At 37.0% G+C, this 17574-nt stretch overlaps 1 protein-coding gene across 1 annotated transcript in view; it reads right to left on the reverse strand.

Moving 5' to 3' along the window:
- UBE2U (ubiquitin conjugating enzyme E2 U) overlaps positions 1 to 10629 on the reverse strand; it is a 33220-nt gene extending 22591 nt beyond the window's left edge. The window contains exons 1-4 of the mRNA XM_031465299.2: positions 10107 to 10629; positions 8532 to 8614; positions 7449 to 7541; positions 1500 to 1597 (exon numbers count right to left, since the gene is read on the reverse strand). Coding sequence (XP_031321159.1) covers positions 1500 to 1597; positions 7449 to 7541; positions 8532 to 8614; positions 10107 to 10171 — 339 coding nt within the window. The 5' untranslated portion in view covers positions 10172 to 10629. The remainder of the gene's footprint in view (positions 1 to 1499; positions 1598 to 7448; positions 7542 to 8531; positions 8615 to 10106) is intronic.
- Positions 10630 to 17574: the final 6945 nt, after the last annotated feature.

Below are 17574 nucleotides of genomic sequence, written 5' to 3' on the forward strand. Positions count from 1 at the left end.
TTGGTAGTACTTTGTTGTAACTTTGTGTTACTGGTTAAGATTAAGAACAATCAAGATATTAACTGGATTGTATTGAGTTCTTTTCATGGACCACTCCTGGTTCTACGTACTTTACATGTATTAATTCATTTAGTCCTCACAAGTCGCATGAGGTAGCTACTAACAGCCTGATTTTACTGAGACGGAACTGGGGCACCGAGAAGTGAAGAAACTTGTCCAACAGCGCAAAGGTGTTAAGTGGCAGAACCAAGATGTGAGCCAAGTAATCTAAACTCACAGCCCCCGGGTTACTTCTTATTAAATGATTCTGCGATTCAAAATCTTCACCATTTTATTCTGGTTTGCTCTTGTTCACTACATTTCTGAGAGCGCTGATTTTTTACTATTCTTAAGGCAGGTTTTATTTGGGTGGAAGAGACAGAACAACTCAGTTGGAAGGAATCCAAAAGATCACCAGAGTTCCGCATGTCCTGCTTAATTCCTCAAAGTCTTTGCTCGAATCTCTCTCCTAGAACATGGCCCGGCACTGGTACATTTGTTCAATACCTATTTGTAGAAGGAACAAATTGAATAAATAAATTGAACATTGAATTTTTTTAAGTAGTAAATTTTACTCAGCATACCAAGATGACTAGACAGAAAATCAATGATTGGCTTTGTTTCATTTTCAAAGATAAGAAATGGGAGAGATGGAATTTGAATTATAACTCTTTGCTACTGAGAAAATTCAATTAAGCCAGAATACTATATTCTCCAGGTATTCCAGATAATCAAAATTTAATAGTTTATCTCTAGATATTATTAATAATGAGTAAGTCCTTGGATAGAATCTTGCTGAGCCAGATGCGAGTGGTCAAAACAAGTGTTATTGCAATTCTTTATCTTAGCATCTCACTTAAGATGAGGCTCCTTGAGGAGTCAGGAATAACACGACACTGAGCCACGTTTCTAAAGACCATGGGCCCAGGAGGTAAAGGGTGCATCCTAGAAACAGGCATCTATCTGAGGAGAGGAGGCTGTTCCTCATTTAATTTGTTCACTGGGTTTGATATGAAAGCTTATAAAAGAGCAGGCTGCCAGAACTGTCAGAAACAAAGGATAAAGCTGAATATTTTACACTGAAGTCACTCGATTCACCTCTCTGAGGACGGCAAGGTTCATGAATGAGGAAAGACCTAAAAGGCCTGTTCAATACTATGAAGTGAAGTTAGGAGCCAAAAGCAAACCTAAGACTGTATTTCCACAATTGAAACCACCCAAACAGTACTTCTTTTTCTTTCTTTTTGAAGGGCCTAAGCCATCAATTTCACTTTAAAAAGAATAGTCTGTATAATTCAAGTTCCATTTTACAGTCTTGATGTAGAAATGTTACTGATGTATACAGGCTTACTCAAGTCCTTTCAATGTTTAAACATGCATCGTATACCTTATTCCTTATATTCTGAATAACTGGAGTAATTAAAAATATTACAGAGAGGATTAGACTAATCTGTTCTTACCTGGAGGGTAAGTAAGATGCTGCTCAATGTATAGCTTCTATTCCACTGATGAGGGTTGTCCAAAAAATCTATACAGGGCTGGCCAGTGTGTGGGTCCACTGCATTCACATAACACATTAATACTGATACATATAATAAAATTATTATTTAAAACTTACGAACATCAACATATCATAGGCAAAATTAGAAAGCAAATTAGGAAACAGGAAAATTATTTGCAAAGAATGTGACAGATAGTTAATACAGGGCAGCTGTTAAGAGCATAGACTTTGGTGTCAGACACACATAAATTGGAACACTGACCTCTCCACTTACCAGCTGTGTGATGTTGGGCAATTAACTTTACCTCTCTGGGCCTCACTTGCCTAATATGTGAAACGGGGATATGATTAATGTATCCACCTTCACTGAAAAGAATTTTAAAAAATAAAGTCCTCAGTAGAGTACCTGGCATATAGTGGATCCCTTCAAAATGATGGCTGTTATTATTAATGTAATGTATAAATAATTTAATGTATAAATAATTTTTATAAATGAATAATAAAAACATTTATGCTCCAGTAGAAAAATCTTGCAATTAAAAGGTAAGAACTGGGAAGAAAATTTTGAAAAGGTGAAAAGAGGGGTCTTGGATTTAGTACATTGTATTGCAAAACCATAGTAATAGTAACAGTGCAGTGGGACACAAGATGAGACTGAACAATGCAGTAAGAGAATTCAGAACAAGTCTTAGTCTGTATTAAAACTATTGTTACTTAAACGTAAAATTATGACTCAGTGGTGAAAGAAAACATTATCAAGAAATGGGACAAAAAAGCGTGTGCAAACTACTCATCGCCCTCCAGTATTTGCACTTCCTTTCTTCTCTCTATAAAGAAACATGGTGCCTCCACTCATCCCCATCCCCTAGCGTGGTTTTACATGAATACGTGGTTGCCCACACTTCCCCAGCCTTTCCTCCAGCAAGATATGGCCATGTGACTTAGCCTTAATCATGGGATATCTACAGAAGTAAAGTGTATACCTTCTGGATCATATTTTCTTAAGGAAGCTGTTTGCCCTCGTCTCTTTCTCTTTCCCCTTCCCACTGGCTAGAAATGGAACCCACATGTTGAGGATGGCAAAAACCTCCCTGCCAGCTTCGTTCTGTTATATATAGATTGGAAAGACATAAAGAAGGTTGGCTTCTATGCCCTAACACCGTTAAGTAACTAAATCAGTATTTGGGAAAAAATACAAGTAAATATGAAAAATAAAACCACAGAATAACTATAAGAATATTAAGATGATGATTGGATTGTGATTTGGGAAAAGACCATCTAAGCGTAAAGATAATTCCAAAAATCTCAAAAGATAAGACTAGTAGATATGACCTATATAAACATTTTAAAATCCCAGATGTGAAAAAAAAAAAACAGCAGCATAAACAAAACTGAAAAATAAGTGACAAAGGGAAATATTCGCAACATCTAGGACAATGTTAATAAGCCTGACAATTTACACAATAATATAATCAACAGATGTGAAAAAATGTTTAAGTCACAAGTATTCAAAGAACTGTTTATTAAAATAACAGCAAGATTGTTATCAAATTGGCAAAAAATTTCTCCCAAGTTGCAATGCTCAGATTTGAAGAGCGATAAAATGAGAAGTTGATATACACTTACTGGAGGAAGTGAAAATAATATCCCGAGAGGCAATTAGGTTTTATGTATCTAAAAATTTAGAACCATACATAGCCATCTTTTGGAGTCTGGGGGCTGATGAATAACACTCCTCTCCTCCCAGGTTCATACATAATGAAGTAGGCCAAAGTGCTGAAAGATGTTAGTAAAAAACAACTTTGCATAAGACGGAAATGGAGAATGCACTTGATCAACAGTTTTAATTTCACCTCCACAAAAGTCACCCCGACTTGAACTTAACCCCGCAGCAGCAGGTCTGCCTAAGTTTCCTACCGGGAGAAACTGAGACTGCACCCATCCTAAGAGTGTTGGAAAGAAGAGTGTTGAGGAAGTGCTGAGCCACACAGGCATGGCTTGCTTTCTTCCCTCTCCCCGGTTACACAGATCACCCCAGGAGGAGGGAGGGCGGGAAAGAAGAGCAGTCACAAGCTCTGGGATACTTCTCCCTCTCAGAGACAGACATTCTCTCCATTGCATGGAAATGGGAAGCATGAGGATTAGGGATAAGCATGCCCCCTCCCCACCCCCACCCCATTATATTTAATTTACTAATTTTACTCCTAAGTGCTTATTTTAAGCAAATAATGGCAAATAACACAATTAATTTTGTACCGTAAATTTAACTTTATCCTTTAAAAATAGGTTTTAATTACAAAAGTAATAATGTACTTGGAAAAAATTACATAAAGTATATAAAATGAGATGTGAATGTTTCCCTGCCTACTAATGCCACTCTTCAGAGTTATTACCAATTGGTCTATACAAATACACATACACATACACACGTGTATCTCTGTGTGTGTGTGTGTGTGTGTGTGATTGTATGTAGAGTTTTTAGGGTTTTTTAAATTAAATACAATTATATCTTACATTTTATTCTTAAAAGTATTTATTCATTTAATAGTAAATTGTCAGCATATTTCTGGATATATTTATTCAAAAAAATTTAAGTGCCAATTATATGCCAGATAGTGAAGATTCTAGGGGTATAACAATGACCAAAATGTATGGTCTTCACATGTCTTCCTTGTTATGTTTAAAAGCAATGTATATAGCGATAGGATATTTTATGTAAAAATTTCTGTATTAATGGGCATTGGAGTTATTTCCCTTTCCCATATTTCCAACATTGTTACTGGAAAGAAAATTCTTTAGTAATTAAATACTAATAAGAATATTAAACATATTCTTTAAAGTCTCCCCCCCCTAAAACTTTTAGAACTAATAAATGAATTCAGCAAGGTTTCCGGATACAAGATTAATATACAGAAATCTGTTGCATTTCTATACACTAATGATGAACTATCAGAAAGTTAAAAAAAAATCCTGTTTAAAATAGCACACAAAAAAATTCTAGGAATAAATTTAACCAAGGAAGTGAAAGATTTATACCCTGAAAACTATAAAACATTGATGAAATAAATTGAAGATGAGTCCAAAAAATGGAATATCCTGTGCTCTCGGATTGGAAGAATTAATATTGTTAAAAGGGCCATACCAACTCAAAGCAATCTACAGATTTAATGCAATCCCTGTCAAAATACCCAGAACGTTTTTCACAGAACTAGAACAAACAATCCTAATATTCATATGGAACCACAAAAGACAACGAATTACCAAAGCAATCTTGAGAAAACAGAAAAAAGCTGGAGGTATCATCATCCCAGACTATACTACAAAGCTACAGTAATCAAAACATCACTTTACTGGCACAAAAACAGACACATAAATCAATGGAACCAAATAGAGAGCCCAGAAATACATTCATGCACTTATGGTCAATTAATCTACAGCACAGGAGGCAAGAATATACAATGGAGAAAAGATAGTCTCTTCCACAAGGGGTGCTGGAAAAACTGGACAGCCACATGTAAATCAATTTGATTAGACCATTCCCTCACACCATATACAAATTAAACTCAAATGATTTAAAGACCCAAATGTAAGATCAGAAACCATAAAACTCCTGAAAGAGAACATAGGCAGAATACTCTTGGACATAAATTATAGCCATAGTTTTTTGGCTCAGTCTCCTAAGGCAAGAGAAATAAAACCAAAAAATAGTACCTAATTAAACTTAAATTTTTTTGCACAGCAAAGGAAAGCATCAACAAAATGAAAAGACAACCTACGGAATGGGAGAATATATTTGCAAACAATGTGACCGACAAGAAGTTAATATACAAAATATACAAATAGCTCATATAACTTAATATCAAAAAAACAAACCACCCAATCAAAAAATGGGCAGAAGACCTGATTAGACATTTTTACAAAGAAGACATACAAATGCTAACAGGCACATGAAAAGATACTCAGCATCACTAATTATTAGAGAAATGTGAATCAAAACAATGAGATATCACTTCATATCTGTCAGAATGGCTCTCATCAACAACTTTACAAATAGCCAATGTTGGCAAGGATGTGGAGGAAAGGGAACCCTTGTACACTGTTGGTGGGAATGTAAATTGGTACAACCACTATGGAAAACAGTATGGAGGTTCCTCAAAAAACTAAAAATAGAGCTACCGTATGATCCAGCAATTCCACTCCTAGGTAAATATCTGGAAAAAATGAGAACACTAATTAGAAAAGATATATGTACCCCAATGTTCACAGCATCACTATTTACAATAGCCAAGAGATGGAAGCAACTCAGGTGCCCATCAACAAATGATTGGATTAAGAGGATGTGGTGTATACATACACACAAACACACACACACAATGGAATATTACTCAGCCATAAAAAAGAAATGAAATACTGCCATTTGCAGCAAAGTGGATGGACCTAGAGAATATTATGCTTAGTGAAATAAGTCAGAGAAAGACAAATACTCTGTTATTTATACATGGAATCTAAAAAAAATAATACAAATGAATGTATATGCAAGACAGAAACAAACTCATAGATATAGAAAGAAAACTTGTGGTTACCAAAGGGGAGAGGGAAGTGGGGAGGGACAAATCAGAGGTATGGGATTAATAGAAACAAACTACTGTTATAAGCAACAATATACTATAGAGCACAAGGAATTAAGATTAAGTCCATTATCTTGTAATACCTTGTAATGGAGCATAATCTACAAAACTTCTGAATCAGATTGCTTCACACCTGAAACTAACATAACATTGTAAATCATCTATGCTTCAATGAAAAGATAACATATTCTTGCATACTTGTGTTAGTATTTCTACAGAATAATTCATAAACATGGTATTATAAGGATTTAGAGCTATTTGCATTTTGTATCTGATTAGAACTGTCGTCAAACTTCCCCAAAAGTTTGCACTAAGCTCTTAATTATGTCAGAGAACCCTTGTTTACCCATCCCTACTAAAATTGTATGTTATCTTTAACATTTATTTTACTAGTGAGGTTGAACATCTTTTTATGTTTATTTTCACCATGTTTTTGCCATCCAGTGTTTGTTTATAATCTCTACCCATTTTTCTACTGCTTCATATTTTTTCTTACTGATTCACAAGTGGTCTTTACATATTATAAATATTCTATTTTATGCATTGCAAATATTTTCCCTCCATTTGCAGAAGTCAGTGTATTTTCTGTTTATAATGTTGTTAGCTGTAGAAAAGTTTTTAAGTTTATATAGTTTGTGTCATGCTTTTCTCATGGTTTCTAGGTTTTGTTGTTTTTAGAAAAACCTTCCTCACCAAGCCCATAAAAAATTCTATTAGATTTTCTTCTTTTTAGAAGAAATTAAAAATTTTTAAATTTGTAATTGATCAGGAATTTACTTTGCATATAACTTAAGTAACAATCTATCTTATTTATTTCTAAAATTTTAATTTGTCAGTGAATCATTTTTATAATAAAAAAACAGATCCAACTAAAATATTGAACAATATAGAAATGGTTAAGTTTATCATTTGGTCATAAAAAAATTATCTTTTGAAGGCTGTTTAATACTGCAGAAATAAACATGTCATTTTAAATTAAAAAGATATAAAACTTTACGTGTAATACCTCAACTATTGAAAAAATAGTACGGAAAAATGCATACATAGAAAGGAAATAAATTTGGTTAAATGTTGAGAATAGTATCTCTCTGAATTAGGATTCAGGTGATAATTTTTTTTGCCTTTTAATATTTTCCCCAATAAGCATGCTTATTTTTATAATCATAACAAAATGATTAAGTGATTATAACAAAATGTTAAAAGATAATATTAAACACTAATAAAAAACAAGGTTAATAGGGACAGAGATCTTGATGATAAAAATTTCATTTGTTCCTTACCATTTGGATGAAAAGGAATTGTTTTAAATTTCACAACTGGAGGGACAAAATTGTACGCCAGTGTAAAATGTATCACCAATTGGAAGAATGAACCTACAATACAGAAATAAGCATTTTTACTCAAGTGTCATGTTCTACTGGTTAACCTGATTAGCAGAGGTTTCTTCCTACAGTTTAGCCTCCCCAAGGTCCCTAGAGTTTTATTAACAAGTAAATTGGATTACAGGGTGCATAGACTCCTTCAGATGGTGTAACAGACTCCTAACAATCTAATCCCAAGTCACGTTCTCACCAGTCCCTCCCACCCACTGATGGTCCCCCAACACCTGCCCCCTTCACTGTGTCTCTCATATTTACTGAACTCCCTGCTGCAGAACCCTCTTTTGTATATAGGCTTTTGCCAGGCTGTTTGCTCTGCCTGAATTTCCTTCTCCTTCTTCTAAACCTGGCAAACTCTCACGCATTCTTCAGGACTCAACTCAAATGTCACTTCCTTGAGATGCCAAACCCGACTCTCCAAAGCAAAATTAACTAATCACTGCCTCCTCAGCATTCCATTCAAAATCCATAATAGCACATGCTATATTTTATTGTAATTATCCACTTACATGTTTTCCCCCACTACCTCACTCAACAAATACATCTTGTTAATCCACAACTATGAGAGTGCATGGGCATTAAGGTTTATAGTGGCCCAGTCTTTGAGAGTTTGATTTATGGAAATTTGTGGGAAAATTGTAGAGGAAAAGAAGAGAGATAATTGTGGGGTTTTTATGCCAGTAGACATTTTAATAGCTATTATCTGATTTCATGGAAGACTGTTAGATGATATTCTCAGTTGATTGGCTTTCCTGTGTCTGCCTCTTAAAAACATGATAACATTAAGATCTGGCATAAAGAAAACTTCAAACCTGAAACTTCTATCCATGTTGACAAATAGCAAAAAAATTAAGCCATACAGTGCAAAAATAACATGTGAATACTTTTGGAATTCTAGAAAATTTATACAATGCAACTTTAAAGAAATCAGTCTAATAATATAAAGACTTTTTTAAAAAGTAAATTGGTTTTGAAAGCACAAACCATGCCAAATTGTATTCTGTAGACCTTCAATATCAGCTTCCCATTCCATCATATCTTCACTTATAGGAAAGGCAGTGATACCCGTTAAGAAAAATTAAAGTGGAAGAAAAGATTAAATATTTATTGCAGCTTTGAAAATCAGGCTTTAGATTACAATGAATTCCAAAAGCTCTACATTTTCTTTTCCTGATAAATTTATTTATTTTTTGATTTGAGATGTTATATGTTGTCTTGTTACACAGAAGTTAAGGTAGATTCCAGAAAACACACGCAATAGTACATTTAAAATAAATCATTAGTGTGGAAATCACCAGAGGGACAGGAAGGTCAAGGCTGGAATGTGTGGCATATGTTAGTTGACAGACAATTTAAGATTCAAATTCGAAAAGAAGGAAATAGTTGGAAAGTACACATTTCTTCAAAGCTTTAAAAAAAAACTATATGAATGCTATACAAGGCATGAAGAAAATATGCATTAAGAAAACACAACTCCAAAATTAGGCTCATATATATAAATAAAATTTTCCTACTCTTGAGATATTCCAACAGAGGAACAAGACTGTATTTCATAGAAAGCCTTATTGGTTACACTGAGGAATACACTTAAATATAGTCAATAAACACTTCTGAGCACGCACATAGTTATTAGGTACATTAAGCACTTGTCTGGATGAACATTATATCTCTATTATCTACATTTTCTATATTTACATATCATTTCTTCCTTCATCAAATTTTCTTTCAAGAGAGAACCTCAAAGTTCAGGTGGAGAAAAAACAATATCAAATGCTACTTCCATGCCTCTGGGATGTCTATTCCTAACACCTCCTGTTAAGGCAATACCTCCATGGCAGTAATGCCATTGAATACACCTGAAGCAGGTGTTGCTAGGCATGCTATACCCTCCTTCTATACACAGTTTTCTATTCTTTCTCTTAATTACTCCCTCCCCCCTTCCATTTTTAAATTCTTCGTATCATATGTGATGAAACAGCACCCGTGGATAACCTCATTGATAACCTCATTGGTGGCATTTGGGGCAAAGCCTCTGTCTTTTATAAGTGAAAGGCATTTATGCATTATGTGTCACAGGACTTCACAAAAAGTGCATTAGACAGGAAGTAGCAGAACCCGAGACTTTAGAAAGCAAGGGATTTTTGGAGTCAGAAAATCCTGTGATGGAATCCCAGGGCCAAATACTTACTAAGTCTTTCTGAGGCTTAGGCTTCGGTAGGTAAAACAAAACACTACCTACTTATTTTATAGTATTGTAATTAAGGAGTGCAACCCTTCACGTACTAGTCACTTACTACCTGATAGACCCCGATATTCAGGGTTTAAACGCACATAAATTACTCAGCACAATGTGCTCAATACTGTTAACTGTTATTATAAAGTACTAATAATTGTTATTACTATGAAATATGTTATAGTGAAAAAGGTTCTTTAGACAACAATTCTGTAGTGGCAAATTAGGTTTAAGTAAATTATGCCTTATAGAACAGACACAGATCAAACTGGTTTTAAAAATTCGTACCCCAATGAAACACACCCTCCAGGTCTCCAGTACTCACCTCATAATTGTTCTTTTTCAACTCTCGGAAGTCTCTTTGCAGCAAGTAGTAAGCTCTGCTGAGCATGACAGGGCAACAAACGGTCTGGCACTTGCCCCTGCACTCCCCGGCTTCACTCTGAGGCAGTGTCTGAAGTTAAGGGTCCCCTTCCCACACCTAGTTAACTGACAAGTTACTTGCTTTCTCGAGCCTCAGAACGCTGTGTGCTCCCAAGGTAAGTGGCTCTAAATTGGGCGTATAACAGTGACTTTCTTTTCTCCACTAAGTCTTCTAAAGGAGGACTTCAGAAGGAAAACTTAGGCGCTTTCTCGACAGCAGTGTTTCGCCGCAATGCCAGCCCGCAGCCCAGGCTGAAGGCAAACTTGGAATGAGCACCTGGGACCACACGTTGTTTGCACGTGAGGTGGGCGTGGGAGGTGTAAGCGTAGGGCTGCTGTAGCCAGTCGTTGGCTCCGCTTCACAGGTGTAACTAACCAGGCGCCTGCTCAGCTGGAGGACGCAAATCGGTTGCCGAGCAACAGGACCCTGTGCTACTAAAGAGAAAGAGGTAGGAGCGTGGTCACGCCTCATCCAATCAGCGACTTGCGGCGGCCTCTGGAAATCTCCGCAGCCAATCGTCCAACAGTTTCAATTTGAAGGGCCAATGAGATCCGTTGTTAAGGCAACCTTTCCCCTTCCCTCCCCCTACCCCGCGCCTGCTCGGTTCACCAATTTTGGGCTTTCCCCAATTAGAGTAGAGGGTGGGGGTAAAGTCAGAGGATTGAGCGTGTAAATCTGTAAGTCAGAGAAGCCTTCGTTGGAAGTTCCTCTGTGAAATAATCCTTTCTTTTTCTTTGAATATCAGAAATTATTAAGCAAAAAGTGACTAGTAGTATAGGTCTGAACTTATTTATAATAACTTATATGGCACGTTAGCGTTCACAATACGTTCACATACATTATTATCTTATCGAATCCTATAGTTACCCTGAGAGAATTCTCCACACCAGGGAACTACTTAAAGTTTCTCAGATTCTCATCTCTAGCACAGTTTTGCACCTGCTGTTTCTTCTATCTAAACATTAACCACGTTCCTTCCATCCTTCCCCTCCTTTTTCCTTTACTCATCGTTCATATTTACCTTTGCCTATGATTCCTTAGGGGATCCCTTAAGTTTAGGCTTCTCTTTTGTAATCCTGGAGAACCCTATATTTACCTCCTTCTTAGCATTTATCATGCTGTATCACAATTGTCTGTTGTTTTCTCCAGCAAACTGTGAGCTGTTAAAGGCATTCATCTGCCAGTGTCAACTACAGAAACTGTCATCCTTGTTCAGACTGTTCTTTTTTTTTAATTATTTACTATTTGTTTACTGATTTTATGGAAACAGAACATCAGTTCAATTATTTTATTCACAAATATTTATTTACCACTTACCATGTGGAACGATTCTGTTGAAGTGACTGCCTTTTTGGCTCTCGTATTCAATAAACAAGTATACAAAACCAAAACAAGTATATAAAACAAAAACCATAATTTCAGATCATAAGTGCTATATAGACAATAAAACAGTAATGTGATAGAGAGTGGAGGAGGTATTTAAGGGTTAAAAATGGTAGTCAGGGAAGGCTTGTGTAACATGAAAGATGAGAAGAGGCCAGCTATGCGAAATCTTGAAGGCAACGGGTTCTGGGAAGGAGAAAACACTCGTATCCTCCTCTGATTAAGTTGACTTATATGGCATAATTGACTTTAAGAAAGGGAGCTTGACCTAATCTGGTGAGCCTGAAATGGGACTGGGCTCTTCCAGAAGTGAGTAGTTGATAGTGTGAGAGGGATTCCATGTGAGGGAGATCATCTGTGGACACTTTTGAAAATGGAAGGGGCCATGTAGCAAGGAATATGGGCAGCCTGTAGGAGCTGAGTGGCTGCCGGCTGCTGGCCAGCAAGAGAGAGCCTCAATCCTATAATCACAAGCAACTGAATTGTGCCACAAATACATGAAGTTGGAAGAGGACCTGAACTCCAAATCAGAACACAATGTGGCCAATACTTGTGAGACCCTGAGCAGAGAATTCAGTCATGCTGGGCCCAGATCTGCTGGGCTAAAAGAGAGCTGTGGGCTAAAAATTGGATATTGTTTTAAGATACTAAGTTTGTGGTATTTTGTTATGCAGCAATAGCTAACTTAAACAACTTCTTACCCAGAGTGTACAGCCACTGACCAAGACAAGTTATGTGGCAAAAAAGGTCAGTCACTAACTCAGCTGGGCTTACCTGATTTAGTATGAAAAGAACTTGGGACCAGTTTATAGGCATAAATATACGTCTTTAGACAGGGTTCAGGGATAACATGGGTATGGCACCCTGAAAAATGAAGTCAACCAAGGGTCATGCCCAAATTTGCATCATTCTAGGTGAGCAAGGCCCCTCAGAGCCTGATTATTTCATATTTGCTAAGTTACTGAGGCCATCTCTAGGTTTCACAACCAAGCCTCCCCACCCCCTCTTTTTAAAAACAGTTCTTTCCCTCAGGACTGGAACAGATGTTTTCATTTTACTTAAATGAAAAGACTGTTTTCCTCACCCGCCAGGACTATGTACCAGTACAAAGTGTTAACCTCATTTGGATTTGAACCCCCATCCTCAAGAGCAAAAGAAGGCTGAGGAGCGCCAAATGTCAGCTCAGCTGTGAGAAGTGTTTTAAATCATATTTTGACATATGTTACGCTGTTAACTAGAAAATGAAGTGTAGCACACATGCTTCTAGTAACTCTGGTTTCAAATCATATGATCCCTTCTTTGTCTTGAAGACCTTTTGATGTGCTTTCCCAATATTGAGTTTCTCTGCTTTTAATAATCTTATATTCCTTCCTCAATATAAATATCATGAAAAATACTGAACGCTAATCTTCAAAGATCAAACAGGAAGAAAGAGGTGGGCAGCATAGTTCAGTGACTTGAATTCCTGAAATTTTTCATTTAAAAATTTGATTTTAGCTTCTCAAAGCCTAGGCTCAAAGAAATGCTTGGTTCCCCTTTGTAAAGTTGAAGTTGCAGGCTGCCCCAAATTTCAGATTTGTGTTAACTGCAAAATAATTTGGTTTCTGCCTGTCAGAGACCTAAGATGCAGGGAGCCCTTGATCACTGTTACATCTGTATTTGCATCTACCTAACAGAGGGGAGCTCAGAATCAATACATGCTGACTTTTCTTCCACCTTCTCTGCTTTAGCTAGAGTGACCAAGAGTCCAGCTTTGCCTGGGGTGGGAGAATTTCCTGGGGAAAAGGACTTTCAGTGCTAAAACTGGCATAATCCTTGGCCAACTGGTGCCATTGTTCACCCTAGCTTGAGCATCAAGGACCTTTTCAGGGTAGGAGTTGTATAGGCAACTTGGTAACAACTGTTTACTTGTGTTTGGAGGTTGGTGTTTAAAGGAACTGAATTTGTTTTTCATGGCAGGCTGGTGCTCAAACCTCATAATCAAAGTTATGAAACATAATGCTCAGAATTACACCAGGAGAGGATTTTAGGGCTGCCTATGATGAAGGAATGCAGTGCCTGCTTGGTACTTTACATGCGCTGAAGTGTTACAGGAGAATCCCATCTCCTTTCACTTTGTTTCCAACATGGGAACATGAATCATTGACAGATACTGCATTTCATAATATCTAAGTGCATCTGTGACTGCTAAGTGTGTGTGTGTGTGGGGAGGGGCGGGGGAGGGTATAGCTCAGTGGTAGAATGCATGCCTAGCATGCATGAGGTCCTGGGTTCAATCCCCAGCATCTCCATTAAAAAAAAAAAACCTAATTACGTCACCCCTCCCCACCAAAACCAAAACAAACAAAAAAAGGAACAGAGGTCCCTGAAGATGGATACTTAGAGTCACTGTCCTTCAAATTGACTATCCCCTGAATTATCTTTATTTCATCAGGTTGACCTTTTGAGATACTGACCTTTTAAAAAGTGTAAATACAGGAATACTCTCTGTGATCTTAATGAGGAGTCTTTCTCCTTATTTAATCATTCTTGGATAAGAATAGCTACTAACCTGGTCACGTGGCTAAGGATCGGCCTCACATTAGGGCTGGTCAGCGAAAGTTCTAGTCCTCGTGTGAATGGTTCATAGGTGCCTAGAATTCAACTAGTTGTAAATATGTCAACAGACCTTCTCCCTGTTTGTCTCCATGTTTTTAAGCCTTCCCAGCCTAATTTCCCAGAGGATTACACTGACCTTGAGTGCTTTGATGGTTTGTAAGGCGCTCCTTCCTCTGAGTTAACAGCATCCTAATGCTCTTGGCATTTATGGTAACAAACTTCAGGTGCAGCCATATTTTGGCTGCAAAAATTCCTCTTATGTGTGTGTGCCCTCACTCCTTCTGCTCCTCTAATAGAGCATTTCCTCCTTCACGTTTGAACTATTGGTTGAAAAAAAATGCTCTGTAAATTAAGCGGAGTATGAGCTTCACCTCTAGCACCTCCCTCAGTTCCCCACTGCTGTCCTCCCCCAGAGCTTGCTGCCCTCTGAAGGCGGTGGGGAGCTAGCCTGAGCGAGGAGTTCACCGCCAGCCCGGGGTAGCGGGGGAATGATGGACTGCAGCTGGCAAAGGAAGACAGTGGAACAAGCCACAGGTGACTGCATCAGCCAACTGGGTCGGGTTGTCACAGGAAGCTCAGGGGAGGCCCGGAGCCTCTGCAGCTGCTCCTGCTTGATGCTTACTGGGAGCTGGGCCTTCCCTCCTCCCAAGAAAGACCAGCCTATCTGTGACCTCAGCTTTGTCAAGTTGCGAATCAGAGGAGAGTTCTTTTAGTTGTGTTAATCATCAGCGCAAGGAGTCAAAGAAAGGTACACTAAGATACCGAACTCTTTTGAGTTTGTGTGTAGAAAAGAAAAAGCTTTTGGTCCCTATCCAAGTATGTGGGCTTGAGTGAACTAGACAAGGAGTATATTCTTGTGAAAGTCTAGGTACCTTTCTATCCAAGTGAATAACTACAAAAAAAAAAAAAAAAGCCCAATTGTCAGATGATCAATGCAAAAATTTTTAGGGCTGAATTTTTGATAAAGTAAAACTTGAGTAACTTTAAAGAGATTAAAGCAGCTGAAATGTTATTAAATGTTTATATGTCCATTATTGAGGATGTAATGACCATCCTTCCCACCTCCCACCCCCAGGCCTTTCAGTTAGGCTGGTTCTGCAATTCTCTATCTTGACACTATAGAAGGGCTTGTGAAAGCACAAGTTGCTGGATCCCACCCCAGAATTTCTGATTCCATGTTTTGAAGCGGGGCCTGAGAATCTGCATTTCTAACAAGTTCCAAATCTGCTGGTCTGAGGACCACACTTTGAGAACTACCGGGATAGATCATCTTTGAAGGTATGTAGATAATCGAGACCCTCTTTAATCAGTATTCAGTGATTTATAGGAGGCGTTATCTGAGATGGTGCTGGGAGCTTGCAGATGTTGGTGATGAGGGAAGTAAGGGTAAGGCCTGGATCACAGAGTTGAAGGAACTGGGGATGGTGGGAAGGAAGAGCCTGGAGACACAGAAAGGAAATGGGAGTTAAGGGCAGACAGAGGAATTCAAGTGAGAGGGAGAAACCCAACCTGATACCGATCGCATTGCCATGTGAAGTGATTGCTCTATTGAGTTTGATCGCTGAGGTGGTGACAAGAGCTGTACCTAAGACAGATGGATGAGGCCCTGAAGGTTTTATTGTGTTCTCTTCCGTATTAAACAGCAGAAATGGACAAGTTCTTTGAACTTTCATAATGATACTCATTTTCCTTGACAGTGTGTCTTCATCGCCACATGGGGAGCTCTTTCTTTGGGGCAAATAAGGTCATAAAGATAAGCTGTGACAATCAAATGGCCACGTTTATTTTATCAGTATAAGATGTACACAGCTTTTCCTTCTTCAGATTGCTAAGATGACTGTTGATGTCTGAAGTTCACACGGAAACAGCAAGGCAGAAAAAGATCCAACAGTCAAACCCAACTTTGACATTCTGTTTGATTGTAATTATTCAATATATTATTTTGATCTTAAAAATTAAAATCTTGCCATATATAGGTGGGTAATATGTGGTCATAAACTCATTGAGATTCTCCCTTCTACCTAGTCACTAGCAAAAGAATGCCCATGTCTATTTTAAAAGCCTACTTACAGAAAATCATTTCAAAGAAATAGCAGTAAATAGGAATCATGATTCAGCTTTCTATGAAATGTCAAACATTAGGAGAAATAATATTAAGATTCCCAAATACCTCCATGATAGCAATGTTCAGGAAATAATATTGTATGGTAAACATTTTTAATAAACAGCAGCATAAACTAATCAGTGTTTAATATCATCTCTGGTGTGTGAAATACAAATGCATATAACCTCAATATAAAATAGGCTTCTTGTCATTACAATCCCATGCTTGTCTATTTGAAATGCCCATAATAACAAATCAAACATTATGTAATACAGTGATTAAATGCATGCAGTGAAAATAAGGAAAGGTGTGATAGGGCGAGGTCGCTGAATATTGCCATTATATATTTGAAGAAAATCTATATCGAGTTAAAAACAAAGGAAACAAGGAACCAGACCCAATATAAAAATGCAGAGATATATTTTCACTTCTGTGATACAAACCATAAACATAGTTTTGTGCAAAAAAGGGAAAAGATCTGAAAATAAAGTCATCTTACAAAACACTGTCAACAAAGCAAAAGATATTTTTCAGTCTGTGAAAAAAATACTATTTTAATACAAAAGGGACTGTGTTATATAGTATCACAGTGCTTTATAAAATACATTATTACAAGTGGTTTTGAAATTTCGCTTGCTAACTTTAATGACTTCAGTAATTATAAAATGTTCAAAATAAATGTTATAATTCTTTATAAAAAAAAACTAACTGGAATTATTTTTTAACCATAGTAATGTTTTTCCAGAGAAGATATTTTACTGGCTCATGGAATGCTAATTTCCCTTTAAGGGACTCCTAGAAAAACTCAGATTCACTGAAATTGTGTTTACTTAAAATAATAAATATTCTTGGAAAACAATTGATTGTCGTATGATATACAAAATTGTGGTTTGAATCTTCATCATTAAACAGTTGCATAGCAACAAAAGGATACAAATATTCTCCTCTACCTAAAGTTAAGAAATGTAACTTCTGAATCAGCTTATGTATGCCCCCCAAAAGCCTTAATTTATCTTCCAATAAATCTGAATATAGCCAATTCTTTGAGTTCACAGTACCTATAAGTCCATGTTTGTTGTTTGAAGATTCAGTATTTGGGAAAACTGCCACACATTTTGGTAAACATATTTCCTTGATTTCTCATCCATTTTTGAATTTTTTTTAAAACAAAATTGAAACGTCAACGTGCTTCTAATTCTCTTACATTCTCCTCATCAAGTATCATTTCCGGGAATTACTTTATATCCTGTAAGTCTCTTTATAAAGTCTCTTTAGCTGTAAAATA

Source organism: Camelus dromedarius, chromosome 14 (assembly GCF_036321535.1).
Source record: "Camelus dromedarius isolate mCamDro1 chromosome 14, mCamDro1.pat, whole genome shotgun sequence".
Taxonomy (NCBI): domain Eukaryota; kingdom Metazoa; phylum Chordata; class Mammalia; order Artiodactyla; family Camelidae; genus Camelus; species Camelus dromedarius.